The sequence below is a fragment of the Pristiophorus japonicus genome, chromosome 7 (genome assembly GCF_044704955.1).
Source record: "Pristiophorus japonicus isolate sPriJap1 chromosome 7, sPriJap1.hap1, whole genome shotgun sequence".
Taxonomy (NCBI): Eukaryota; Metazoa; Chordata; class Chondrichthyes; family Pristiophoridae; genus Pristiophorus; species Pristiophorus japonicus.
This window is the reverse complement of record NC_091983.1, coordinates 235,210,260-235,237,735: the sequence shown is the minus strand read 5'-3', so window position 1 is coordinate 235,237,735 and position 27,476 is coordinate 235,210,260. Positions and strand designations below refer to the sequence as shown.

General features: G+C 51.7%; 1 protein-coding gene across 1 annotated transcript; it reads right to left on the bottom strand.

Annotated features, from left to right (window-relative positions):
* Positions 1 to 26,320, bottom strand: LOC139266960 (netrin-G1-like). Its single transcript, XM_070884597.1, has 7 exons — positions 25,641 to 26,320; positions 12,176 to 12,819; positions 8,993 to 9,169; positions 7,894 to 7,913; positions 4,164 to 4,331; positions 2,076 to 2,210; positions 1 to 230 (listed from the first exon to the last, which is right to left on the bottom strand). The coding sequence occupies exons 1-7, from the start codon at positions 25,881 to 25,883 to the stop codon at positions 1 to 3; spliced, it is 1,617 nt and encodes a 538-aa protein (XP_070740698.1). The 5' UTR covers positions 25,884 to 26,320.
* Positions 26,321 to 27,476: the final 1,156 nt, after the last annotated feature.

Here is a 27,476-nt window from a genome sequence, read left to right as displayed (position 1 = left end):
TCAGAGCGGCGGGCGGCCGTTAGCGGTGGTTAGCAGCGCAGTCAGCGACAGCAGCACCCGGTGTAAGGTGGGGTCCTGCGGGGATTGGGAGACACACCCTCCCACTTCCTCCCCACACTGGCCTTTCTCACACAGGAGCCCGGTGTAGGGAGCGGGGCACACACACCTCCCATTGTCCTCACACACTCCTCCGTTCTCACACCGCGTCAGAAAGTTATCACACACGCCCGCTGCAAGAGGTCAGAGAAAAGAAAGGTCAGGTCATAGAAACTCTCCCACGTTACAGATTGTTACAACTCTCTCTCACTTTTACAACAACTTGCATTTATATAGCATCTTAAATGTACTAAAACGTCCCAAGGTGCTTCACAGGTTATCAGACAAAATTTAACACCGAGATACAAAAGGAGATATTAGGACAGGGGACCAAAAGCTTGGCCCAAGAAGTAGGGTTTAAGGATTGTCTTATAGGAGGAGCGAGAGGTGGAGAGGTTCAGGGAGTGAAATCCAGAGCTTCGAGCCCAGGCAGCTGAAGGCACGGCCCCCAATGGTTGAGCGATTAGAGTCGGGGATATCCAAGAGGACAGAACTGGAGGAGCACAGAGATCGTGGAGGGTTATGCAGCTGGAGGGGGTTACAGAGATAGGGAGGGGTGTAGGGCTGGAGGGGGTTACAGAGATAGGGAGGGGTGTCGGGCTGGAGGAGGTTACAGAGATAGGGAGGGATGTAGGGCTGGAGGAGGTTACAGAGATAGGGAGGGGTGTAGAGCTGGAGGGGGGGTTACAGAGATAGGGAGGGGTGTAGGGCTGGAGGGTGTCACAGAGATAGGGAGGGGTGTAGGGCTGGAGCAGGTTACAGAGATAGGGAGGGGTGTAGGGCTGGAGCAGGTTACAGAGATAGGGAGGGGTGTAGGGCTGGAGCAGGTTACAGAGATAGGGAGGGGTGTAGAGCTGGAGGGGGTTACAGAGATAGGGAGGGGTGTAGGGCTGGAGCAGGTTACAGAGATAGGGAGGGGTGTCGGGCTGGAGGGGGTTACAGAGATAGGGAGGGGTGTAGGGCTGGAGCAGGTTACAGAGATAGGGAGGGGTGTCGGGCTGGAGGGGGTTACAGAGATAGGGAGGGGTGTAGGGCTGGAGGGAGGTTACAGAGATAGGTAGGTATGAGGCCATGGAAGGATTTGAACACAAACATGATAATTTTAAATTTGAGGCATTGCCAGACTGGGAGCCAATGAGGATCAGCGAGCACAGGGGGGATGGGTGAACGGGACTTGGTGCAAGTTAGGATGGGATTAAATATTGAGGCAGAGACTGAGGATTAAATTCTGTGTCCAATTATTCTGTCTAATTCTGGGCACATTAGGAAGGATGTCAAGGCCTTAGAGAGGGAGCAGAGAAGATTTACAGGAATGATACTGGGGATGTGGGACTTCAGTTATGTGGAGAGACTGGAAAAGCTGGGATTCTTCTCCTTCGAGCAGAGAAGGTTAAAGGGAGATTTAATAGTGGTGTTCACAATTGTGAAAGGTTTTTGATCGAGTAAATAAGTAGAAGATGTTTCCAGGAGCAGGAGGGTCAGGGACCAGAGGTCACAGGTTGAAGGTAACTGGCAAAGGACCAGAGGGGAGATGGGAAGAGTTTATTTATGCAGCGAGTTGTTGTGATCTGGAATGCGCTGCCTGAAAGGGCGGTGAGAGCAGATTCAATCGTAACTTTCAAAAGGGAATTGGATAAATATTTGAAAAGGAAAGATGTGCAGGTCTATTGGGAAAGAGCAGGGAGTGGGAGTAATTGGATCGCTCTTTCAAAGAGCCAGCACAGGCCCGATGGGCCGAATGGCCTCCTTCTGTGCTGTCTGATTCTATGACCCGCCCTCACTGAACTCCAGGCCTCCCTTTGTGAGGAGCTGTGCCACTAATTGTGTGGCAGGTGATGGGAGAGTCCAGGGGGATTCACTCACTAAAAGCCTCTGTGTTTCCCCCCACGGTATCTCTGCTATCGGATACTCTGCTGACCCTGACACCCAGAAGCCGGGGCGGAGTGAGGGGAGGGGCTGGTGCTGGAATGTTTACTTACCTCGACAGCCCCTGTGCCAGTAGTATCCGGGCAGGCACCTGTCACACTTGGGCCCTGTCGCCCCCTCCTTACAGTCACAATATCCCGTGTCATTACAGCGATGGTGGAACGAGCCATCAGGGTGACACTCACAGTCTGCAGAAACAAGACAACACACACACTGCACACGGCTGTTCCCAATAAACACAGCGACACAATCTCAGCGACAGGAATGAGTGCGAGCCGGGACAAGGGAGGCTCAGACTGTGGGGGTGAAACAAGTCTCCAACACTTTACAAACAGCTTCAATCCTCCACACACTGACTGCACACGGCCCGTGTTCCACTCCCTGGGGCGACTGCACAGAATTAACGCAGGTTAACAAGGCCAGAAAAAACAAACCAGGTTCATCAATAGAGGATAGAATGCACAAGCACAGAAGTGATGTTAAACTTGTATCGAACCTTGGTTAGACCGCACTTGGAGCACTGTGCACAGTTCTGGTCTCCGTATTATAAAAAGGACATAGAGGCACTGGAGAAGGTACAAAGTAGATTTACAAGGATGATACCAGAACTGAGACTTTGTACCTATCAGGAAAGGCTGACCAGGCTGGGGCTCTTTGCTGGGAAAGAGAAGACTGAGGGGTGACCTGATCGAGGTCTTTAAAATTGTGAAGAGGTTTGATAGGGTGGACGTAGAGAAGATGATTCCACTTGTAGGGAGTCAAAAACTTGGGTCAAAAATATAAGATCGTCATGAATAAATCCAATAGGGAATGGAGGAGAAACTTCTTTATCCAGAGAATGGAACTCACTACCAAAGGGAGTGATTGAGGCGAATAGTATCGATGCATTTAAGGGGAAGCGAGATAAACACATGAGGGCAAAAGGAATAGAAGGATATGCTGATTGGGTGAGATGAAGAGGTGTGGAAGGAGGCTCGTGTGGAGCATAAACACCGGCATGGAGCGGTTTAGCCGAATGGCCTGTTTCAGTGCTGCACATTCTGTGTAATTGTGTGTGTGGAGAATGGGAGGAGATGAGGAAATGGAGAGAGAGGATTGTTGGTGGACACTGCGGGGGAGGGGTAACATTGAGCAGAGGGAAGCGACGCTGCTACAATGCAGGATGGTCGTTTACCGAGAGTACAAACAACATACAAATTCCTGAAAAACAATGGAGACAGGGAGACGATGAGTATATCGTCAAAACACAGAGCTTTCGCTATAACTCAACAAAGCCTGGGACAGGCCTCATCGCTACGGAAAGCCTACACCAAACCCTCATTGATGGGTTGGATCAGGGCCTCATTGCTGGGGAAAGGGTGGGTTGAGGCCGAGTTGCTGGGAAAAGGTTGGTTCAGGGCCGAGTCACTGGGGAAAGGTTGGGTTGGGGCCTAGTCACTGGGGAAAGGTTGGGTCGGGGCCTGGTCGCTGGAGAAAGGTTGGGTCGGGGCCTGGTTACTGGAGAAAGGTTGGGTCGGGGCCTGGTCGCTGGGCAAAGGTTGGGTTGGGGCCTAGTCACTGGGGAAAGGTTGGGTTGGGGCCTGGTCACTGGGGAAAGGTTGGGTTGGGGCCTAGTCACTGGGGAAAGGTTGGGTTGGGGCCTAGTCACTGGGGAAAGGTTGGGTTGGGGCCTAGACACTGGGGAAAGGTTGGGTTGGGGCCTAGTCACTGGGGAAAGGTTGGGTCGGGGCCTAGTCGCTGGGGAAAGGTTGGGTTGGGGTCTAGTCACTGGGGAAAGATTGGGTCGGGGCCTGGTCGCTGGGGAAAGGTTGGATTGAGGCTGGTCACTGGGGAAAGATTGGGTCGGGGTCTAGTCGCTGGGGAAAGGTTGGGTTGGGGTCTAGTCACTGGGGAAAGGTTGGGTCGGGGTCTAGTCACTGGGGAAAGGTTGGATTGAGGCTGGTCACTGGGGAAAGGTTGGGTCAGGGTCTAGTCGCTGGGGAAAGGTTGGATTGAGGCTGGTCACTGGGGAAAGAGGAGCTGATTTCCGACGCGCTTTGCTCAGCCCTATCGAAGGTATTTTCTTTGTTTCTTTATCTTGTTTTGGGCTGAAAGCAGAAGGGTGAAAGAAGGAGAGAGCAGAGATTGTAACAGGAACTGACCTAGGCAAACGTTGTGGTGGTCCAGCTGTGCTGAAGGGTTTCGGTGGTAGCCCAGCCGACATAACTGGCAGTGTCGGCCTCTAGTGTTGTGCTTACAGCTCACGCAAATGGCGGTGGTGAGCAGCTCGAGGTAACTGCACCGGTTCGAATGGCCGAAGCATTCGCAGGCTTGCAGGGAAAAGACAGAGAGTGTAGACGGGACACAGACAGTTTGCAGACTGTGAGAGGGTCACATGCTGCAGGAATGAGAGGTGGGGAGGAAATGGCTGGAATGGGAGGGAGGGAGGGAACACTGAGGCTTTTAGCAGTGAGGGGAAAACATCAGACTCCTGGCTAGTTACGGTTTGCATTGAATCAGGCAGATGGCAATGGATGGTCCCAATCCCAGGTTTATAGAGTCTGTGCCGGGTTTTGCACAGCACTGCCAAGTTAGGGGCCTTTCAACAGTGGTTCAGTTGGCAGCACGCGCGCCTCTGAGTCCGAAGGTCATCGGTTCAAGTCCCATTCCAGAGATTTGAGCCCATAATCCAGACTGACGCTCCCAGTGCAGTACTGAGGGAGCGCTGCAGTGTCGGAGGGGCAGTTCCGAGGGAGCACTGCACTGTTGGAGGGGCAGTACTGAAGGAGTGCTGCACTGTGGGGGGGGCTGTACTAAGGGAATGCTGCACTGCCAGAGGGGCAGAACTGAGGGAGTACTGCACTGTTTGAGGGGCAGTACTGAGGGATTACTGCCCTGCCGGAGGGGCAGTCCTGAAGGAACAATATATAAATGCAAATCCTTGCTTTCTGCTGTGCTCTGAGCCAGTCGCGGTGTTTGAGAGTTCCTACCTTGCTCTGGGGTCGTGACCTCTAGTGATGAGATTCTTGGCCGTGTGCGACCGAGCTTTGGGTCAGCTGCATGTGTCAGGAGGAATCAGCAATTATTAATCCCAGCTGGAGAACATCTGTACTGTGTGCACACACATCGAGTGGACACTGTCCGGGATGGCAGGAGTGTCCGAGAGACAAGCAAACAGACATTTCCATCTCCGCTACACCGCCAATCAGACAGAAACTCACACCGAGACTCGGGAGGAGATATTAGGACAGGTGACCAAAAGCTCGGTCAAAGTGATAGGTTTTAAGGAGATTCTTAAAGGAGCAGAGAGAGATGGTGTGGAGAGGTTTAGGGAGGGAATTCCAGAGCTTCGGGTCCAGGCAGCTGGAGGCTTGGGAAGGCGTTAGGGATGGAGGAGGTTACAGAGATAGGGAGGGTTGTAGGGTGGGAGGGGGTTATAGAGATAGGGAGGGTTGTAGGATGGGAGGGGGTTACTAGATAGGGAGGGGTGTAGGGCTGGGGGGAGGTTATAGAGATAGGGAGGGGTGTAGGGTGAGAGGGATTTATTGAGATAGGGAGGGCTGCAGGGTGGGAGTGTTTACTGAGAGGGAGGGGTGTAGGGTGGGAAGGGTTGACTGAGATAGGGAGGAGTGGGGCCACGGAGGGATTTGAACGCGAGGATGAGAATTATAAATTGGAGGCGTTGCTGGACCGGGAACCAATGTCGGATCAATCAATCACTCCCCCGGGTCTACTCACTGCCCGGGCTGTCGCTCGAAGTGGATCGATGGATAATTAGTGGGAATCTGGTCCGCGGAGAGATGATTAAATGGGGTGAGGCCGTGACAGGCTGTTATTGTGGGATTTCGGTACATTCGAGTGGGTTGAGGGTTTTAAAGGCAAACTGTGTAATGCCGGATGTGATGGAGTCTCCCTGTTATTATTCAGTGTAACTGAATCCAGCCACAACTCACTCAATAATTCAGCAGAAAATGGAGATTCATCGCCAGATATTAGAACTAGTTTGTCTTTAGTTCAGTTTGTGTCGGTGATGAAGGTTTTGAGTATCGGTTCTGGCTGTACCTGGGCAGGAAAGGAGCAGGTTTGGGGTCAAAGTGTAACGTTTCATAGACCCCCAGTCTCGGTCAGTGTGGTGGGTTATGGTCACTCCCGGTCAGTGTGGGGAGTTATGGTCACTCCCGGTCAGTGTGGGGAGTTATGGTCACTCCCGGTCAGTGTGGGGAGTTATGGTCACTCCCGGTCAGTGTGGAGAGTTATGGTCACTCCCAGTAAGTGTGGTGGGTTATGGTCACTCCTGGTCAGTGTGGAGAGTTATGGTCACTCTCGGTCAGTGTGGAGAGTTATGGTCACTCCCGGTCAGTGTGGTGGGTTATGGTCACTCCCGGTCAGTGTGGTGGGTTATGGTCACTCCCGGTCAGTGTGGAGAGTTATGTTCACTCCCAGTCAGTGTGGGGAGTTATGGTCACTCTCGGTCAGTGTGGTGGGTTATGGTCACTTCCGGTCAGTGTGGAGAGTTATGGTCACTCCCTTTCAGTATGGGGAGTTATGGTCACTCCCAGTCAGTGTGGGGAGTTATGGTCGCTCCCGGTCAGTGTGGAGAGTTTTGGTCGCTCCCGGTCAGTGTGGGGTGTTATGGTCACTCTGCTCCTGGTCAGTGTGGGGAGTTATGGTCACTCCCAGTCAGTGTGGGGAGTTATGGTCACTCCCGGTCAGTGTGGAGAGTTATGGTCACTCCCGGTCAGTGTGGGGAGTTATGGTCACTCCCGGTCAGTGTGGGGAGTTATGTTCACTCCCAGTCAGTATGGGGAGTTATGGTCACTCTGCTCCTGGTCAGTCTGGGTGTTGGTTCGGGGTTGCGATATGGTGGATGGTTTGGAATGACATGGACAGCATGCGAAGGGTTAAATAAATGGGAACAAGTTGATGTAAGATCCAGGAACAAAGGGGAACAGATTGAGGCCGAGACAGTCACCCAGTTCCCATTCCTGTATCTGGGATAACGGGATTACAACAGGTCCCCATTGATCTCGGCCTCAGCCACCATATGGCTTTCTACAAATCTTCCCTCCACTTCTCACTGAACATTCTCACTGAGACAGTGTTAAGAAGCATTTTCATCTCAGCTGAGATGTGGGTCATATATATTACATCTTCCCTGCTTCATATCTGCTGCACCGCTCGAGGAGATTATACTTTACTCCATAGATGCACGGACAAGCAGACTCCTGATCCCAGCCCTGCTCACACATACACCTCCTCACACCTTCACCTGTTCACACCTTCACCTGCTCACACTCAGCCCCTGCTCATACCCAGCCCCCGCTCACACTCGGCCTCTGCTCACACCTACACCTGTTCCTCGCTCAGTGAGTGATGAGGGAGGTTTGAGGGAAGCGGATCATTCCCGATACAGAAATGGGCTCTGGGTCAGCAGGTCACAGGTCAGAGAGCATAGGTCCTACTTACGGCCACTCGCCACGGGGTCAGGGAGGCCTGGAGAGGGAAACGGAAACAGAATTATAGAGACGTCTGATTAACAATCTTTATCGATAAACACATTAACACAACCCATCACACGGAGTGTTCATCAGATCGATGTCAGTCAAACTCACGAACAAGGAACTGATGGGGGATTTGCGTGCTGCATCCTCTGAGAGCTCACACCAGCCCTGTGTGAGACCAGGTGGAGTTGCTAAAGTGCTCCCGGAAGGTGAGTGTGAGAGTAGTACGTGGGGACGCTCCCACTACGTGCGATTAGTGTGTAAGTACGCAGGGTTAATACGTAAGGCCATCAGTGGTCACACACACCCCTTCCCCATTGCCCAGTCAGCTCACTATCTGGATATTGATCTCTGGACATTCCACACACAGCAGGCCACAGATGTCCCTCACAACCTTCACTTCCTGATCTGCTTCAGATATTGATTTCACAGAGGCTTATTCTCCTCTCACCCTCCCCAGCTGTTCCCCAGATGTTCATCCAGCTGTGAACATTCCATTCTCACATCAGTCTGCACCTCACTGCTGGCTCTGTATGTGTGGGTGTCCGGAGTGAGGTTTCAGCAAATTCAACCACTGCTATTATAACCTCACCCTCCACATAAAGCCAGCGATCCCCCTCGCTCACTGACCCCGACATTATATTGATAGAGGGCTTCAAAATGAGGAAGGGTTTTGATGGAGTGAATAAGGAGAAACTGTTTGCAGGGGCAGGAGGATGGGTAACCGAAGGACACAGATTGAAGGTGATTGGCCAAGGACCCAGAGGGAGATGAGGATTATTTTTACGCAGCGAGTTGTGATCTGGAATGCGCTGCCTGAAAGGGCGGTGGGAGCAGATTCAATCATAACTTTCAAAAGGGAGTAGGATAAATACTTGAAAAGGCAACATTTGCAGGTCCATGGGGAAAGAGTGGGGAGTGGGACTAATTGGATAATCTTTCTTTCATTTTTATTTCCTTTTCTAGATTTCTTCCATTCTCTTTCTCACTTTCCTTTTCTCTCTTTTCTTCTCCCTTACTTTCCATCTCTCATTCTCAGTTACTTACTCTGCTTCTCTCTCTCCCTCTTTCTCACATTCTCTATTTCCCACTTTCTCACTTTTTGTTTGTTCTCTTTCATTCTTTATTTCTCTCTTTCTCTTTCTACACACCCCTCTCTCTCTCCCTCCGTCTCTCTTTCTCTCCCCCCTTTTTCGCTCCCTCCCTCTGCCCTGCTCTCTCTCTCTCCCCTCTTCCTCTCTCCCCTCTCCCTCTCTCTCTCTCCACCCCCCCCCCCGCCCCTCTCAGTGTGGAGCTGTGGGCACGGACCCTATCTCTGTCCCTGGCTCTGTCCAATCTCCCGCTGTGAGTCTCTGTTCCCACATGAACACAATGACAAAGATGGGTGGGTTGTATTTTGGAGTCGGTACATTGCCGGGAGTTGGGCTGAGAATGAAATGTGAAGGGAATCTGGTGCCGGCACTGGGCCGGGCCGGAGCAGCTCTGGTTACTCACAGACATTGGCCGTCCCTTTGGGGATTGGGAGGTACGAGCCCGCTCTCCACGCTCGGCCTTGAAAGCCTTTCTTGCATCTCCCGCAGTCCGGCCCCGTCGTGTTGTGCTCACACTCGCAACTCAGCTTCCCCTTCTCCCAGATACAGTTGTTGGCGTGAAGATTGCACTTACACCTGGCAAAAAACAACAGCAAGCTGGTTTCAAATAAGCTGAGCAGCCGGGTTAGACTGGGGACTGGCCGCTCCGCGAGTCCGCTCTCCCTTTTCCAGCTTCGCTCTGCAAACAGCAACATTTTTCTCCCACTTATTGCCTTTCAACACAGGCGGCGGGTCAGTTTCTGGGTGTGTTTCCGCTGATTGACGATCAGATTCTGGGCAGCAACAAGAACACGTTAGGAGAGAGTTTCTGATCAGCTCCGGCCTTCCAGGCCCCTCAAAGGAAGAGCTTGCATTTATAGAGTGCCTCTCACAAGTTATTTCTTTACAACAACACCTGCAACTGCAACAACAACTTGCATTTATAAAGCGCCTTTAACTAGTAAAACGTCCCAAGGTGCTTCACAGGAGCATAAATCAGATAAACTGACGCGAGCGACATAAGGAGATATTTGGACAGGTGACCAAAAGCTTAGTCTAAGAGGTCGGTTTTAGGAGCGTCTTAAAGGAGGAGAGAGAGGTAGAGAGGGAGATGTTCAGGGAGGGAATTCTAGAGCTCAGGGCCCAGGCAGCTGAAGGCATGGCCAACAATGGTGGGGCGAAGGGAGTGGGGGATGGACAAGAGGCCTGTGGTGGAGGAGAGCAGAGATCTCGGAGGGCTGTTCCTGGTGTTGGAGGAGAGCAGAGATCTCGGAGGGCTGTAGGGTGGGAGGTGGTTACAGAGATAGGGAGGGGGAGAGGCCATGGAGGGATTTTTAGACAAGGATGAGATTTTGTTGTTGTTGTGGTTCAGTAAATGCGATTTGAAAAGGCCCAAAGTGCTGTGACGGTCTCTGTGCCGTGAAGCGTGAGAACGCTGGTCTCGGTGACTCTGTGCTAACAGCATCGAGCCGCTGTTTAACTCACTGCGAGGGTGAAGCTTCACAATCCGCAGATTGTACGTTGCACATTCAGCAAATTGTCAGTTCTGGGCACTGTTTGCTGAACTAAGCAGATACCCAGACAGTTCCTTGGAGTCACACTAACGGCAGTGTAAACATTTTACTGCTCCTGTTCTCCAATTAGTGTCTGAAGATTGTCCTCGGCTAAAAGCTGGATCGAGCCTCCCAGAAGCTGAGTGTGGAATAATGAGGGAATGGCTCCGAGCCCTGGAGATTGTGTAATGTGAAAATGGGAACTCACCAACCCAGACTGAATATAGATCCAACACGAAGGAAGCCTTCAGTCACAATCATTCCTCAAATCAGGAAGGGCTTGGATCGAGTAAATGGGGAGCAACTGTTTCCAGTGGCAGGAGGGTCAGGGACCAGAGGTCACAGGTTGAAGGTAATTGGTAAAAGACTCAGAGGGGAGATGAGGAGAGTTTATTTACGCAGCGAGTTGTTGTGATCTGGAATGTGCTGCCTGAAAGGGCGGTGGGAGCAGATTTAATCGTAACTTTCAGAAGGGAATTGGATAAATACTCAAGGGCAAGATTTGCAGGGCTATGGGGAAAGAGCGGGGAGTGGGACGAATTGGATATCTCTTTCAAAGACCGGCACAGGCCCGATGGTCTGAATGGCCTCCCCCTGTGTTGTGTGATCCTCTCACTCTCTGAATCCTGATCAGACTGGAGCTCGGCAGTGTTGAGAGTAAAGGGACAGATTCTGCTCGCTCCGTGCTGCTCGATTGGCTGAACACTGAGCAGGAACTCGCTGACTCATCGCCAGCCAGCCAGCAGGACTGTGAAAGCTCGTTAATGGGCCCATCACCAGGGGCAGTGAGAGCTGGCACAATGCTGGTCTGTGCCCACTGTCGCAGGGCCATTCAGGGAAGCTCAAACACCCAACACAGGGGCAGCTGGCGGTGCCCAGTGGGCCGGGGGAGGGATCCCCATCTTTCGCTGTCAAACCTCCCCAGTTACCCAGCGTTCACATAGGAACAGGAGGAGGCCATTCAGCCCCTCGAGCCTGCTCCGCCATTCAATGGGATCATGGCTGATCTGTGACCTAACTCCATTCACCCGCCTTTGCACCATATCCCTCAATACCATTGGCAAATAAAATCTATTAATCTCAGATTTAAAATTAACAATTGGTCTTGCATCAACTGCGATTTGCGGAAGAGAGTTCCAAACTTCTACCACCCTTTGTGTGTAGAAGTGTTTCCTAATTTGACTCCTGAAAGATCTGGCTCTAATTTTTAGACTTTTCTCCCTACTCCTAGAATCCCCAACCAGGGAAATAGTTTCTCTCTATCTACCCTTTCAGTTCCCCTTCATATCTTAAAAACTTCAATCAAATCACCTTCTAAATTCTCGGGAACACAACCCTAGTTTGTGTAATCGCTCCTCGTAATTAGATGTTGGCCCTGATGGACTGCACTTCAGGTGTTCATTGAGATTGTGTGTCAGATGTTAACTCCGATATAGTGCCCTCCAGATGAGAACTGATAAGAGTGCCATGCCAGATGTTATCCCTGATAAAGTATCCCAGATGTAAGCTCTGATAGGGAACACCAGATATTTGCCCTGATGGAGTATCACCAAGTTGATAGACTATCCCCCAGATGGTGGCCCTGCGAATGCTCCCACATGTTGGTTCTGATACAGTGCCCCCAGATGTTGACACTGAGCTCCCCCAGATGTTGACCCTGTGAGTGCCCTCCCAGATGTTGGTCGCGTGAGTTACCCCCAGATGGTGACCATGAATGCCCCAGATGTTGGCCCTGTAAGTGCCCCCCCAGATGTTGTCCCAATGAGTTAACCCCAGATGTAGTCCCTGTGAGTTACCCCCAGATGTTGGTCCTGAGTGCCCCAGATGTTGGCCATGTGAGTGCCCCCAGATGTTGTCCCTGTGAGTACCCCAGATGTTGGCCGTGTGAGTGCCCCCAGATGTTGTCCCTGTGAGTGCCCCCAGAACGTGGCCGTGTGATTGCCCCAGATGTTGTTCCTGTGAGTGCCCCAGATGTTGGCCTGACACGGCACCCCCCGGGTGTGAAGTGTGGGGTCTGCGACTCTGGCCAGAAGGGGCAAGGAGCTCTCACCGGCCACGAATGTCCAGGTTGGAGATGGCGTAGAAGTATTTGGAGAGGTTGTGCTGGTTAACACTGGTGGCCCCAGTGGCCGGCCGGAGCAGCCTGACCCGCAGGTCGGTCAGGGTGAAGAAGTCCCTCAGCTCCTTGGTGGTGTCCAGCTGGCCGTACAGCGAGGCCATGTCCTGGAGACGGGGCCCCCCGAACAGGGCAAAACGCTCCTGGATCTCAAAGCGGACCATCTTGTCCACCTTCCACACGTAGCCCCTGGAATACTCCTCCGTGCAGATGATGTCCAGCATCGAGGCCGGGCTCAGATCCCGGGCGCTTCTCGGCTCCATCCCGACGGAGGTGAGGCAGTCGGCCGCGTAGAACTGGTAGGGTTGCCACGTCCGGCCGTGGTCCAGAGACTTCTCCAGGACCATCTGCTCCGGCCGGCCTGACTCGAAGGTGATGACTATGTCCTCGGTCAGCTCAATGGTCTTGCCCCAGGACAGAGTGATGTTGATCAGGAGGGGCTCGGGGAAACTCCTCCAGGAGACACTTTGCCAAAAGGTGTTGGGAATCCGCCCCTCGTCATCCAGCATCAGCTCGGGCGGGTGTGCGAGCTCGCGCGTGTGAGCATCACACTCGTTGTTGCACATGTACGGGTTCTCCTGGAAACAGAGACGGAACAACATGGGTTAGATACAGAGTAAAGCTCCCTCTACACTGTCCCATCAAACACTCCCAGGGCAGGTACAGCACGGGTTAGATACAGAGTAAAGCTCCCTCTACACTGTCCCATCAAACACTCCCAGGGCAGGTACAACACGGGTTAGAGACAGAATAAAGCTCTGCACTGTCCCATCAAACACTCCCAGGGCAGGTACAGTACAGGTTTGATACAGAGTAAAGCTCCCTCTACACTGTCCCATCAAACATTCCCAGGGCAGGTACAGTACAGGTTAGATACAGAGTAAAGCTCCCTCTACACTGTCCAATCAAACACTCCCAGGATAGGTACAGCACGGGTTAAATAAAACCACAGGTCTGGACGGAACACTTTGTGCTTTTTAAATGAATCTGGGGAAGAAATAGCAGAGGCACATATTTATTAATTAGTTAGAAAAAGGTGTCATACCCGAGGACTGGAAGATAGCTAACGTAATACTTATATTTAAGAAGGGAGATAGAACATGTCCAGAGAACTGTAAACCTGTCAACTTAATATCGGTGGTAGGAGAAATAATGGAATCCTTACTAAAGGAGAATATAGAAGAACATTTAGAGAGCAAAAGTATAATAATGAATAGTCAGCATGGAGTTCAAAAGGGAAAGTCTTGCTTGACCAACCTCATTGCATTCTCTGAAGAGGTAACAGAGAGAGCAGACAAGGGTAATACAGTAGATATAATTTATCCAGATTTCCAAAAGAGCTTCGATAAGGGACCACATAATAGACTAATGAATAAGGTCAGAGAATGCAGAGTCAGGGAGCCAGTAGCAGAATGGATAGCTCGCTGGCTTCAGGACATAAAGCAGAGAGTAGGGGTAAAGGGCAGCTATTCAGAATGTCAGAAGGTAGAAAGTGGGATCTCCTCATCTCCCCTCTGGTACTTTCACCAATCACCTTCAATCTGTGCCCTCTGGTTACCGACCCTCCTGCCACTGGAAACAGTGTCTCCTTATTGACTCAATCAAAAACCCTTCATGATTTTGAACACCTGTATTAAATCTCCCCTTAACCTTCTCTGCTCTGAGGAGAAAATCGCAGCTTCTCCAGAGTCTCCACATAACTGAAGTCCCTCATCCCTGGGACCATTCCAGTAAATCTCGTCTGCTCCTTCTCAAAGGCCTTGACATCCTTCCTAAAGTGTGGTGCCCAGAATTAGACACAATTCTCCCGCTGGGCTCTGCCTCCACCACCCTTTCAGGCAGTGCATTCCAGATCCTAACCACTCACTGCGCAAAAACAATTTTCCTCATGTCGCCTTTGGTTCTTTTGTCAATCACCTTAAATATGTGTCCTCTGGTTCTCGAGCCTTCCGTCAATGGGAACAGTTTCTCTCTATCTACTCTGTCTAAACCCCTCATGACCATGAACACCTGTATTAAATCTCCCCTTAACCTTCTCTGCTGTAAGGAGAACAATCCCAGCTTCTCCAGTCTCTCCCTGGAACTGAAACCCCCATCCCTGGGACCAGGAACGAGCCCCAGCCTGTTCAGCCTTTCCCCAAAATTAGATCCTCTCAGTTCCCCAATCATTCTTGGGAATCGTTATGAGCAAAATAAAATGGACTGTAAAGAGACCAGGGAGCTGATATTTGGACAGATTTCTGACATGACGACATTTTGGACGTTTTCTTTGTTTAGATTTTCCAAAGTTCATGTTCAGTGAAAGAATCTCCGACCTCCGACCTTCAGAGATGGGAAATGAGTCTCACTGCAGCTGTCTGTTTGGGTTAGAGAGAGAGAGAGAAACGACGAGAGTTTTGTGAGCGGAATGATTGACGGGAACTTGTCTTTTTATCGTCTATTGTTAAAACAATCCCTTATTTGTGCTCAGGCCTTACCCCTGGGCTCTGTGTGTCGGACCCTCGCCCAGCCTGTGGGCCTAATGATGCTTTACCTCAGGCTGGTTTGTGAGGGAGCAGTCGGAGGTGGCAGGGCTCCCTCGGGGTCACTTCAGGTCATTGACCTTCCGCGGTGAAGCAGCGATGGACACAGTGGCAGCTCCACATGTTGTGATCTGGAATGCGCTGCCTGAAAGGGCGATGGCAGCAGATTCAATCGGGAATTGGAGAAATACCTGTAGGGGAAAGATTTACAGGGCTGTGGGGAAAGAGCGGGGAGTGGGGTTAATTGGGTAACACTTTCAAAGAGCCGACACAGGCACGATGGGCCGAATGGACTCCTTCTGTGCTGTATCATTCTATGATGCTGTGATTCTCAGTCGGGACACTGTGTGACTCGAGGGGAACTTGGAGGTGATGGTGTTCCCAGGCATCTGCTGCCCTCATCCTTCTAGATGCTAGAGGTGGCGGGTTTGGGAGGTGCTGCTGAAGAAGCCTTGGCGAGTTGCTGCAGTGCATCCTGTGGATCGGACACACTGCGACTCTACCTGACATCGGCAACACAGAATCAGCCCGACATCCTTTTCCAAATAATCAGACAGCTCACCTGTAACATCCTCATCCCCAGCAAGTAGCTGTTGCAGCAATCAATAAAACTAATGTGTGTGATAAAGATGGAGAGCGCGGCAATATACAGAGATCATAGAAATTAATGAATCTACAACCGTCACAGCATCGACTAAAGGCAGTGACTAAAGCCGCATATTGGATTGGTTATTTTTAATACTCGATGTAGAAGGAATGGGGTAACATTAGTACCACAATCCTAAAGCTGTGTAATGAATAAAGGAACGGTGCAGATGTGACGTGCTCCTGAATTGCCGTGTCCTCGGGACATAATTAACAGCACCGTGCCCCAGCGCTACAACTGACCTCCGACTGCTCCGTCACTGTGTGTCCCAGGCCGTGGTCTTTGTTGGTGAAGGCACCATAAATGTTCAGGCTCAGGTCACCAGCCATGCCCGGCCCATCCAAACCTCACTCACCTTCTGGTTCCCTACTCAGCCTCACCCCTCCTCACACTACCCTTTCATAAGACTTCAGCCTCATCCCTAATCTGAGGCCCTTCTCACCTCATCCCACCGTTCACACATGCACTGTGAGCAGCCACGCAGATTCAAATGCACGTTTACACACATCCACACAGCAGCAACTATTCAACTATGGAAGACACATGTGGCACACGATGAGCTGCACACTCACTCACACCTTCTTGTGCTTCTTACTGCAGGTGAAACTAGCTCAAACAGGAGAGAGCAGCAGTGCACCGGTGGAGGGGAGCCTGACATAGAAGCCCTCAGTGACATGGAGGAGCGAGTGTCCATCCCCATGGGCACACCAGTTGGTGCGGTAGTGGCCGGAGTAGCAGTGCCCCCTGTGGACCGTGACGGTATGTGAATGCCCTTTGGCATTTCTGTGAGATCCTTGACCCTTGACAGCAAACGCCGTCCACTTCGACTGACGGGGAAGATGATGAGGAAGGTGAGGAAAGTGTGGTGCCTATGAGGGACCCTCATCAGTTGCACCGAGTGGGGACACCACCTTGGTGGAAGAGCCAACATTCCTGGGCTTTGAAGAGCCTGAGGCTCCTGAATCCAGTAGCCTGTAGCAGCGCCCAGAGCGAGGGGAAGCTCGGGGGCCATCTCCCCGGACAGTGAGTCGACCCATCAATCCTGCTCAGAGACAGTCAGACGTGGACCTGGACTTGGAGGCTATGTCCAGAGAGTCCATGCAAATGCACTGCGAGCCAATGGGTGTATTAGAGAAGGTCCCGCAGAGCATGGGTACACTTGCCCTGAGGTTGGGGGAGACCGCCTCAAGCATTGTCCCTGCCTCTCAGCAGTTCAATGAACCCATCCTTGCCCATTTACAGAGGGAGATGGACTCAACCAGCGACAGTGGAGTCGCAGAGGGGAGAGCGCGTGCCATGGTTGATGTGGCAGCAGCTATCGCATCACAGACCCAAGCCACGCAAGGTCTTTGTGATGTGATACTGTCAATGATTGTGGCAACAACTCTCAGAACGCTGCGTTTGAGACTCAGGCTGTCCTGAGTCACTCGCAGAGTGATGCCATGCAAACACTGACTGCTGCCATCCTCTCTGTTCCCCACAGTCCAACTGGGAGGTAACGGTGCCGAAGCAGGCCAGTAATCTGCGCTCCCGCATGTTGCTCCAGATGTTGAGGCTCCGCCCTGGGGGAGTGGCAGTGGGCCATGGGAAATGGAACGTGTTGTCTTTGCACAAGATGACAGCATTCTGGCTCCCACCGCTGCCACTCTGCCTTTGCACCTGCCGCGGTCTACACACCAGCCAACCTAGACTGCTGCCGCCGATGCTGAGGTGGTGCAGTCTGCAGCCGGGCCTTCCAGGCCCAGAGCTGGTCCAATGTATCCTACTAGGCCATCTGTAGTGTCTGTATTAAACACACAGCAGCCCTCAAGCAGCCTTGCTGCAGGCACTGAGGCAACATTGAGGAGGAGCAGGAGGTGTGGGAGGGGGTTAAGGTAAGGGGTAGCAAATGCCAGAGCTAGTCTCAATAAAAACTTTGGCCACAATGGACAGAAGGCCTCATCCTGCAAATATGTTTGTCACGATCTGGTTGCAGTTTTTGAGGCCTGCTATTGTTGTAAGTGTATGTGCCTAATATGGCACATGGATACTGTTGTGGAATGACAAATGGCAGGGGCCTGTGTACAGATATTGTTGAGGTTGATTGTATGTTATGGTGTTTCAAGGGGCTGTTGTTAAATGTTTATTAGTTGCTGGTCAGGGGTTGTGTTGTGTTGTTGGAGAACCGATGTATGATGAGCCGCTGACATGTGGCCCTTGTATCGGGAGCAGTGCCACGGTGTCTCCTCCGTGGCTGCTGCACCTCCTCCTCTGGCTGGCCAGTCGGGGCCTCGCCAGGCTCCTGTTCCTCTTTCTCCTCCTCCTGAGTTGGGGCTGCACTCCCCACTGGCAAGGCCTGGGCCCTCATGATGGCCAAGTTGTGCAACATGCAGCACACCACAATGAATAGCGACACCTGTTGAGGGAAGTATTGAAGGCTGCCTCCAGAGTGGTCCAGGCTTCGGAAAAGCTGATTGAGCACCCCTATTGTCTGCTCGATGTTGTTGTGAGTGGCCATATCTTGGATCTTTGGATCCAGACCGCTCAAAATGGAGGAGAAGCATCCGAGAAGGCGACGAACACATCGAGTCTCTTTGCTGGGAGGATGCGGAAGCCAAGTACAAACAGCAGAAGGAGCGTACGACAACCCAAGCACCCCACCCACCCGTCCCTCTAACCACCATCTACCCCACCTGTGACAGAGACTGTGGATCTCACATTGGTCTCATCAGTCACCTGACAACTCATTTTAATGTGGAAGCAAGTCATCCTCAACTCCGGGGGACTGCCTAAGAAGAAGAGAAGAATTAAACCTCACCATACAGCCCAGGGAGAGCGAGATACAACGGGCTCCTGCTGTGTGTGGCTGCATCAACGCAGGAAGGGAAGATACTTCAATATAAGGATTATGTATTACAGAAACTGCTCCTGCAACACTGGAGCATAAACGGAGCATCTTATGAATCATTGTTCCTTCTACAAATCCACTCATTCCTTGACATTTATTTCAGGCTTTAAGTGTTGCTGTCTCGGATTTACACTGTGTGGTGTGACGAAGAGCCTGTCGTTATCACTAACTAAACCACTCGCTATCAGCACGGTTCAGTCCCCTGGTTAATGATGTTAATTAGTGTATTATTGAGTACAGAAGTTAGTAGCTCCATAAAGTGTAATCCCGCAGATTGCTGTCACTTCCCATCACCCAGTAATCAGGCCCTTTGTTGGAGTTAATGTTTGAGCAGAGTTGCTCAGTTAACAGCATTTAGTGGGCCAGTACTGAGCTGAAAGATTACGTCAGATTACATATAGGATTACATATAGGATTACATAGAATATACGGCAGGGAAACAGGCCATTCGGCCCAACCAGTCCATGCCGGTGTTTCTGCTCCACTCGAGCCTCCTCCCGTCTTTCCTCATCTAAATCTATCCACAACCCTCTATTCCCGTCTCCCTCATACGCTTGTCTAGCATCTCTTAATGCATCTACACTATTCGCTTTAACCACTCCCTGTTGGAGCATGTTCCACATTCTCACCACTCTTTGGGTACAGACGTTTCTTCTGAATTCCCTATTGGATTTCTTGGTTTTCTCTGTATCAACTCTATCAAGGTTGGCATGCAGGTACGCAGGTACGGATAAGAAAGCAAATGGCATGTTGGCCTGCATAGCGAGGAGATTTGAGTACAGGGGCAGGGAGGTGTTGCTACAATTGTACAGGGCCTTGGTGAGGCCACACCTGGAGTATTGTGCACAGTTTTGGTCTCCTAACTTGAGGAAGGACATTCTTGCTATTGAGGGAGTGCAGCGAAGGTGCACCAGACTGATTCCCGGGATGGCGGGGACTGACCTATCAAGAAAGACTGGATCAACTGGGCTTGTATTCACTGGAGTTCAGAAGAATGAGAGGGGACCTCATAGAAACGTTTAAAATTCTGATGGGTTTAGACAGGTTAGATGCAGGAAGAACGTTCCCAATGTTGGGGAAGTCCAGAACCAGGGGTCACAGTCGAAGGATAAGAGGTAAGCCATTTAGGACCGAGATGAGGAGAAACTTCTTCACCCAGAGAGTGGTGAACCTGTGGAATTCTCTACCACAGAAAGTTGTTGAGGCCAATTCACTAAATATATTCAAAAAGGAGTTAGATGAAGTCCTTACTACTAGGGGGATCAAGGGGTATGGCAAGAAAGCAGGAATGGGGTACTGAAGTTGCATGTTCAGCCATGAACTCATTGAATGGCGGTGCAGGCTCGAAGGGCCGAATAGCCTACTCCTGCACCTATTTTCTATGTTTCTATGTTTCTATCAAAACCTTGCATAATTTCAAAGATCTTCATTAGATCACCCCTCAGCATTCTCCTTTCAAGAGAAAAGTGACCCAGCCTGGTCATCCTTTCCTAATATGTATACCCTCTCATTTCTGGTATCATCCATCTCCCCACGGCCCACAGTGGGTCAGGGAGAGGGTCCATCTCCCCACGGCCCACAGTGGGTCAGGGAGAGGGTCCTCTCCCCACGGCCCACAGTGGGTCAGGGAGAGGGTCCTCTCCCCACGGCCCACATTGGGTCAGGGAGAGGGTCCTTTCCCCACGGCCCACAGTGGATCAGGGAGAGGGTACATCTCCCCACGGCCCACAGTGGGTCAGGGAGAGAGTCCTCTCCCCACGGCCCACAGTGGGTCAGGGAGAGGGTCCATCTCCCCATGGCCCACAGTGGGTCAGGGAGAGGGTCCTCTCCCCACGGCCCACAGTGGGTCAGGGAGAGGTTCCTCTCCCCACAGCCCACAGTGGGTCAGGGAGAGGTTCCTCTCCCCACAGCCCACAGTGGGTCAGGGAGAGGGTCCATCTCCCCACGGCCCACAGTGGGTCAGGGAGAGGGTCCATCTCCCCACGGCCCACAGTGGGTCAGGGAGAGGTTCCTCTCCCCACGGCCCACAGTGGGTCAGGGAGAGGTTCCTCTCCCCACGGCCCACAGTGGGTCAGGGAGAGGTTCCTCTCCCCACAGCCCACAGTGGGTCAGGGAGAGAGTCCTCTCCCCACGGCCCACAGTGGGTCAGGGAGAGGGTCCATCTCCCCACAGCCCACAGTGGGTCAGGGAGAGGGTCCATCTCCCCACGGCCCACAGTGGGTCAGGGAGAGGATCCATCTCCCCACGGCCCACAGTGGGTCAGGGAGAGGGTCCATCTCCCCACGGCCCACAGTGGGTCAGGGAGAGGGTCCTCTCCCCACGGCACACAGTGGGTCAGGGAGAGGGTCCTCTCCCCACGGCCCACAGCTCAGGGAGAGGGTCCTCTCCCCACGGCCCACAGTGGGTCAGGGAGAGGGTCCTCTCCCCACGGCACACAGTGGGTCAGGGAGAGGGTCCTCTCCCCACGGCCCACAGCTCAGGGAGAGGGTCCTCTCCCCACGGCACACAGTGGGTCAGGGAGAGGGTCCTCTCCCCACGGCCCACAGTGGGTCAGGGAGAGGGTCCATCTCCCCACGGCCCACAATGGGTCAGGGAGAGGTTCCTCTCCCCACGGCCCACAGTGGGTCAGGGAGAGGTTCCTCTCCCCACGGCCCACAGTGGGTCAGGGAGAGGTTCCTCTCCCCACGGCCCACAGTGGGTCAGGGAGAGGTTCCTCTCCCCACAGCCCACAGTGGGTCAGGGAGAGGTTCCTCTCCCCACGGCCCACAGTGGGTCAGGGAGAGGGTCCTCTCCCCACGGCCCACAGTGGGTCAGGGAGAGGGTCCATCCCCCCACGGCCCACAGCTCAGGGAGATTGCCGTGAAATCCAACTGGTTCAGTAATGTCCTTTAGGGAAGGAAACCTGCCTCTGTAACCTGCCCGGGCCTATATGTGACTCCAGGCCCACACCAACGTGGTTGACTATTAATGACCCTCTGAAGTGGCCGAGCGAGACACTCAGTTTGTATCAAACCCGCTTCCAGAGGATCAAGAAGGCGGCCCACCCCCACCTTCTCAGGGCACCAGGGGATGGGCAATAAATGCCGGCCGTATCAGCGATGCCCAAATCCCCAGAATTAATTTAATAAAGGAACGGCGGTTTTAAGTCAACATCTTGCCAGGGAGCTCAATAGGATTCTACACTTTGGAATTTAATTATAAAGAACGTGAGCCGGCAGAAATGAATGTTTGTTCAAGTTAATGAAACCCAGAACTCTGCACCTGGTGTTTGTGTCTAAACATTTCAGCAATGAGAAGACCAGAGGGAGGTTTCAGAGAAAGAAACCAGACTGGGGAAAGATTGAGAATCTGCAGCAAATCTTCAACCAGCTGTGGTGTAATCCCACATTATTGACCGGCCTGTGTCGATCGGCCCTTATAGACAGGGTCAGGGGTCAGTCAGTCAGTGCCACAACAACAGTAAATTATTCTTCAAACATTCTCCTGTCTGAGCTGCTAAAGTGAGTGGAACATTGTCAGACAGCAGCGCAGTGAGGGAGCTCTGATCCAGGAATCAAGAGACTGGGAAAGTTTAATGTGCAGCCGGTTTACTGGGGACAGTGGGCAGTGAGTGAGATATTGGGCAGGCGGAGGATTCATGGGGATAAAGTCTATGGCCTCAGGTTTATTCCACTTCCTGTAGGCCTCTCCCAAACCCTCGATTTCCCATCTGAGTAATAAAGGTTTAGTCCCAGACCCAATAGAATGGACTGCGATATTACAAAGAGAATGTTTGGCTCGTTCTGACTGAAATCCCATCTGCTGCTCGCATCTGCTGAAAATAAACTCCCTTAAAACCAGGGGAAATATCACAGAATCTCACAGCACGGAAGGCCATTCGGCCCATCGTGCCTGTACCCACTCTTTGAGGAGCTGTTTGAACCTGCTTCAACTAAACTCCCTTAAAACAGGGAAAAATATACTTGATAAATTTGAGAAAAAGGATAAATTTGCAAGGCTATGGGGAAAGAGCAGGGAGTGGGACTAATTGGATCGCTCTCTCAAAGAGCCGGCACAGGCACGATGGGCCAATAGCATCCTGCTGTGCTGTGAGATTGTGTGAACAGCTGGCAGGGGAACGGATACAGATGTTAACAATCCCGAGAGGAAACTCTTTTTGGAGTTTATCTGAAAAACATAAAACATTAAACCGTGCCACCCGACCTGGATGACACACCAGACATTTACAAGGCCCTTTTTTTTCTTTTTTGTGGGGTTTTTTTGTGTTTTTCTTTTTTTTTTTTGGGCACTAAAATCACATTGATCAGACACAATCTCCAGGCACCAGTTTACAATCAGTTCAAACTCAGCTTACAGAAATTACCCAGAAACTCCACGTTAACATTCACCAGCTGTCACCACTCGCTGGGATTTCCAGAATTGGTGATCGGATTCAGAAATAATTAGCTGTCAGACTTTTACCCGAGCAAGGCACAGACTGTGTTTCTACAGAAGTGGTGACGATTCTCCCTTTAATTCGACTGTTCGAGCTAACCTCATAACACAGTCCCTCACCCCCTCACCCCTGGTCACACTGTGTCACTGTGCCCCGCGTCCCATTTCTTACTCCCCTCACCCCCGGTCACACTGTGTCCCTGTGCCCCATGTCCCATCTCTCTCTCCCCTCACCCCTGGTCACACTGTGTCACTGTGTCCCGTGTCCCATCTCTCTCTCCCCTCACCCCCGGTCACACTGTGTCCCTGTGCCCCATGTCCCATCTCGCCCCTACAATGGTCCACAAGTGGAAGGCAATAATCATCTCCAACAAGCCAGAGTCCAACTACCTCTCCATGACATTCAACGGCGTTACCATTGTCGGATCCCTCACTATCAGCATCCTGGGGATCACCATTGACCAGAAACTTAACTGGACCAGCCACATAAATACTGTGGTACAAGAGCAGGTCAGAGGCGAGTATTCTGCGGCGACTGTCTCACCTCCTGACTCCCCAAAGCCTTTCCACCACCTACAAGGCACAAGTCAGGCGGGTGATGGAATACTCTCCAATTGCCTGGATGACTGCAGCTCCAACAATACGCAAGAAGCTTCACACCATCCCGGACAAAGCAGCCCATCCACCACCTTAAACATTCTCTCCCTCCACCACCGGCGTACCGTGGCTGCAGTGTTTACCATCTACAAGATGCACTGCAGCAACTCACCAAGACTTCTTCGGCAGCACCTCACAAACCCATGGCCTCCATGGGAACACCACCACCTCCACGTTCCCCTCCAAGTTACACCGCATCCTGATTGGGAAATATATTCAATGTTCCTTCATTGTCACTGGGTCAAAATCCTGAACTCCCTTCCTAATAGCACTGTGGGAGTACCTTCACCACACGGACTGCAGCGGTTCAAGAAGATGGTTCATCACCACCTTCGCAAGGGCAATTAGGAATGGGCAATAAATGCCGGCCTTGCCAGCGACGCCCACATCCCAGGAACAAATAAAAAACTGAAGGATGTGCCTGGGACTGAGTCTCCCAGCAGGACCGGCAGTATCTCCCTCTGCCCAGTCTCAAAGCCCATGGAGGGATTGGAAGTGCGGTTCTGTGGATTACTGTTCCAGTCACAGAAGCCCTGCACCACCGTGCCCCGGTACATTCGATCACAACAGTTTATGACCAGGAATTCGTGTCTTTGCACCAAGGTTACAGCCACAGTCTGAATACATTCTCACCCTGGAGTCTTTCCGTCTCACTCACAGTCAACACACAATCAGGGAACACAAGTTCAGGAGTCGGGACACATCGGGAAAGAAGGAGCGAGTACACCTGTCAAAAACTGTTACATATTAAAAAATGCAAACTATGAGATAACGGCCGATAAATTCAGCCGCGTTTTTATCGGTGAAAGAAAAATGATTGCGATTTCAAAAAGTCCTTCATTGTCTGTGAAGCACTTTGGGACGTCCTGAGGTGTGAAACTGAGACAGTAACATCTAGTGTGGTCTCACTGGGTCCGGGCCCTGTTTCACACACAGCTCCCACAGTGGGATATGGGACAGATGGAAGATTTACCTCAAAGACTCGTAATATTTTTACAACAGATTACTAATTGAGCTGGAGAATAATGCCCTCTGATGAACTGCATGTTCTGCAATAAATTATACATTTTCAATTATTGCTGAAACGTACGGCTGATTATTAAACCAGGCGTTTCCCCTCGAACAATGATGTAGGAACCAATTATCCTGAGGAGATGATTCACTCAACAAGAGCATCATTAATATTTAGAAACAGGCTTGAATTTACATCTCAAGGACATATTCCCCACTGGGGATATTGGGCAGGGCTCAGACAAAATGGGACATATTCCCCACTGGGGATATTGGGCAGGGGTCAGACACAGGGGTCAGGAGCTCCAGGGAGTGTTTATAAACATTCGAACTCCCTCCTCACATCTATTACCGTGTCTAATTTTACAAACACTGCCACCCCTTATGGTGAGTCACTGGGAAGCAGCGAGTTTTGTGGTTTTCGTGTCCTGACCTTTCCTGTTCAGCCCAGCAGTTTTACATCTCCTCACAGTTCCACGAAATGCAACTTATCAGATTGTTATTCCATCCCCATATCTCCTCCTTCACCAAGCCCGCCTACTTTCACCTCCGTGATATCGTCTGTCTCTGCCACTGGCTCAGAGCTGTCCAGTTAGTCCCACTCTCCTACTCCTTCCCCATAGCCCTGTACATTTCTCCTTTCCCAGTATTTATCCAATTCCCTTTTGAATGTTATTCTTGAATCTCCTTCCACCTCCCTTTCAGGCAGCACATTCCTGATCATAAAAACTCGCTGCATTAAAACATTCTCCTCATCTCCCCCCTTGGCTTTTTTGCCAATTATCTGAAATCTGTGTCCTCTGGTTACTGGCCCTCCTGCCATATGAAACAGTGTCTCCTTATTTACTCTTTCAAAACCCTTCATGATTTTAAACACCTCATCAAATCTCCCCTTAACCTTCTCTGCTCTGAGGAGAACAATCCCAGCTTCTCCAGTCTCTTCACATAACTGAAGTCCCTCATCCCTGGAAACATTCCAGTAAATCTCCTCTGCACCCTCTCCAAGGCCTTGTCATCCTTCCTAAAGTGTGGTGCCCAGAATTGGACACAATACTCCAGCTGGGGCCTAACCAATGATATATAAAGGTTCACCATGACTCCCTTGCTTTTGCACTCGATGCCTCTGTTAATGAAGCAAATGTAGGAGTTTGGATGGAATTCACTTTGATAAAGGCCGTTCAGTGAGCGTCCATTCACAGCGCGACACACAACAGAGGCTGTCTCAGAAAGGCTTCTACTCACCAGCGTGCAGTACATCTCGGGGGTCTCTCCACACGTACTGTCGGAGGGATCCAAGCTGACCTTCAGTGACCTGGTGAGCAGGGTGACCTCGGGCTGGCAGGCCATGTAATCCCAACTCATGGCCTGGTCCCAGTGAAGCTGGGCCTTACACAGGTCGTAGTGACCCCAGGACGGGAAGTGCTGCGCGGCGAGAGACAGGGCTGCCCAAAGGGCCTGAAGGGGCAACAAACCGGACAGACGCATTGCTCCGACTGGACCACGCTCAGAGAGGGGCCATCTCGGTCCGTCTGTGGATGATTCAGTGAGTCCCCGCTCCGACTGGACGTGCTCACAGAGGGGCGATCTCGGTGCGTGCAAATGTTACAGGTGTTGGGATTGCGGATGTTTTCCCAGTGTTGGTGCCGGTGTTCCAGGTATCGGGATTCCAGCTGTTTTCCCAGTGTTGGTGAAGATCTTTTAGGTGTTGAGCTTTCAGCTATTTTCCCGGTGTTGATGCAGATGTTCCAGGTGTCAGGATTCCAACTGTTTTCCCAGTGTTGTACAAATGTTCCAGGTGTTGGGATCCCAGCTGTTTCCCAGTGTCGGTACAGATGTTCCATGTGTTGGGATTCCAGCTGTTTTCCCAGTGCTGGTACAGATGTTCTGGGTGTTGGGATTACAGCTGTTTTCCCAGTGTTGGTACAGATGTTCCAGGTGTTGGGATCCCAACTGTTTTCCCCCCAGCTGCCCGCTGTATCAGACAGATGCTCTGAAGGCTGATCAGTCAGTATTGGGACCCAATGTGATGATTATCTCCTGACCAGAGTCTGTTTCCCATCGATCATCTCTTCCTTCTCCCATCAGTTCCCTGTGAGGAGAGAAATAAAATCAATGCATTTCGGAACAGGTGCTGCTCCTGACCTTCGACCCCCACCCTCCAACACCGCCTCCCATTAGCTGCAGCGTTACACAGAAATAATCACCAGTTGGGAATCACTGCAGCAAATAGGAGGTGGCTAACTTTTGTTAATATACCAAATGAGACAAATGAACAATTATCCTATTTTAGTGATGTTGGTTGAGGGATAAATATTGCTCAGGATACTGGGGAGAACTCCCCTGTTCTTCTTTGAAATAAAGCCAGGGGATCTTTGATGTGAAGCTGAGAGGGCAGACGGGGCCTCAATTTACCGCCTTGTTCGACAGTGCAGTGCTCCCTCAAGACTGCCCTCAGAAAGTGCAGCATTCCCTCAGTACTGTCCCTCCGAAAGTGCAACACTCCCTCAGTACTGCCCCTCCAAGGGTTCAGCACTCTCTCAGTACTGCCTCTGTGACATTGCTTCAGTCCTTCAGTACTGCCCCTCCGATACTGCAGCACTCCCTCAGTACTGCCCCTCCAACAGTGGTGCACTCCCTCAGTACTGCCCCTCCGACAGTGCAGCACTCCCTCAGTACTGCCCCTCCGACAGTGCAGCACTCCCTCAGTACAGCCCCTCCGACAGTGCAGCACTCCCTCAGTACTGCCCCTCCAACAGTGGTGCACTCCCTCAGTACTGCCCCTCCAACAGTGGTGCACTCCCTCTGTACTGCCCCTCCGACATTGCAGCGCTCCCTCAGTACTGCCCCTCCAACAGTGCAGCACTCCCTCAGTACTGCCCCTTCGATTGTGCAGCGCTCTCTCAGTACTGCCCCTCCGACAGTGCAGCACTCCCTCAGTACTGCCCCTTCGATAGTGCAGCGCTCTCTCAGTACTGCACTGGGAGTGTCAACCTGGATGCTGGGCTCGAGTCTCTGGAGTGGGATTGAGTCAGCTCCTTCAGCAAAATCTATTCTCCTTCCTCCATTATCGCACCTCAA

Bases quoted from the DNA above. Each gene is read 5' to 3' on its own strand.
- LOC139266960 (XM_070884597.1), bottom strand. From the start codon at position 25,883: ATGCGTCTGTCCGGTTTGTTGCCCCTTCAGGCCCTTTGGGCAGCCCTG. The intron at 4,332-7,893 runs GTGAGGGACATC...TTTCCCTGCAAG, and splicing joins CAGATCAGGAAGTGAAGGTT to CCTGCGAATGCTTCGGCCAT. The intron at 231-2,075 runs GTAAGTAAACAT...GACCTCTTGCAG, and splicing joins CTGGCACAGGGGCTGTCGAG to CGGGCGTGTGTGATAACTTT.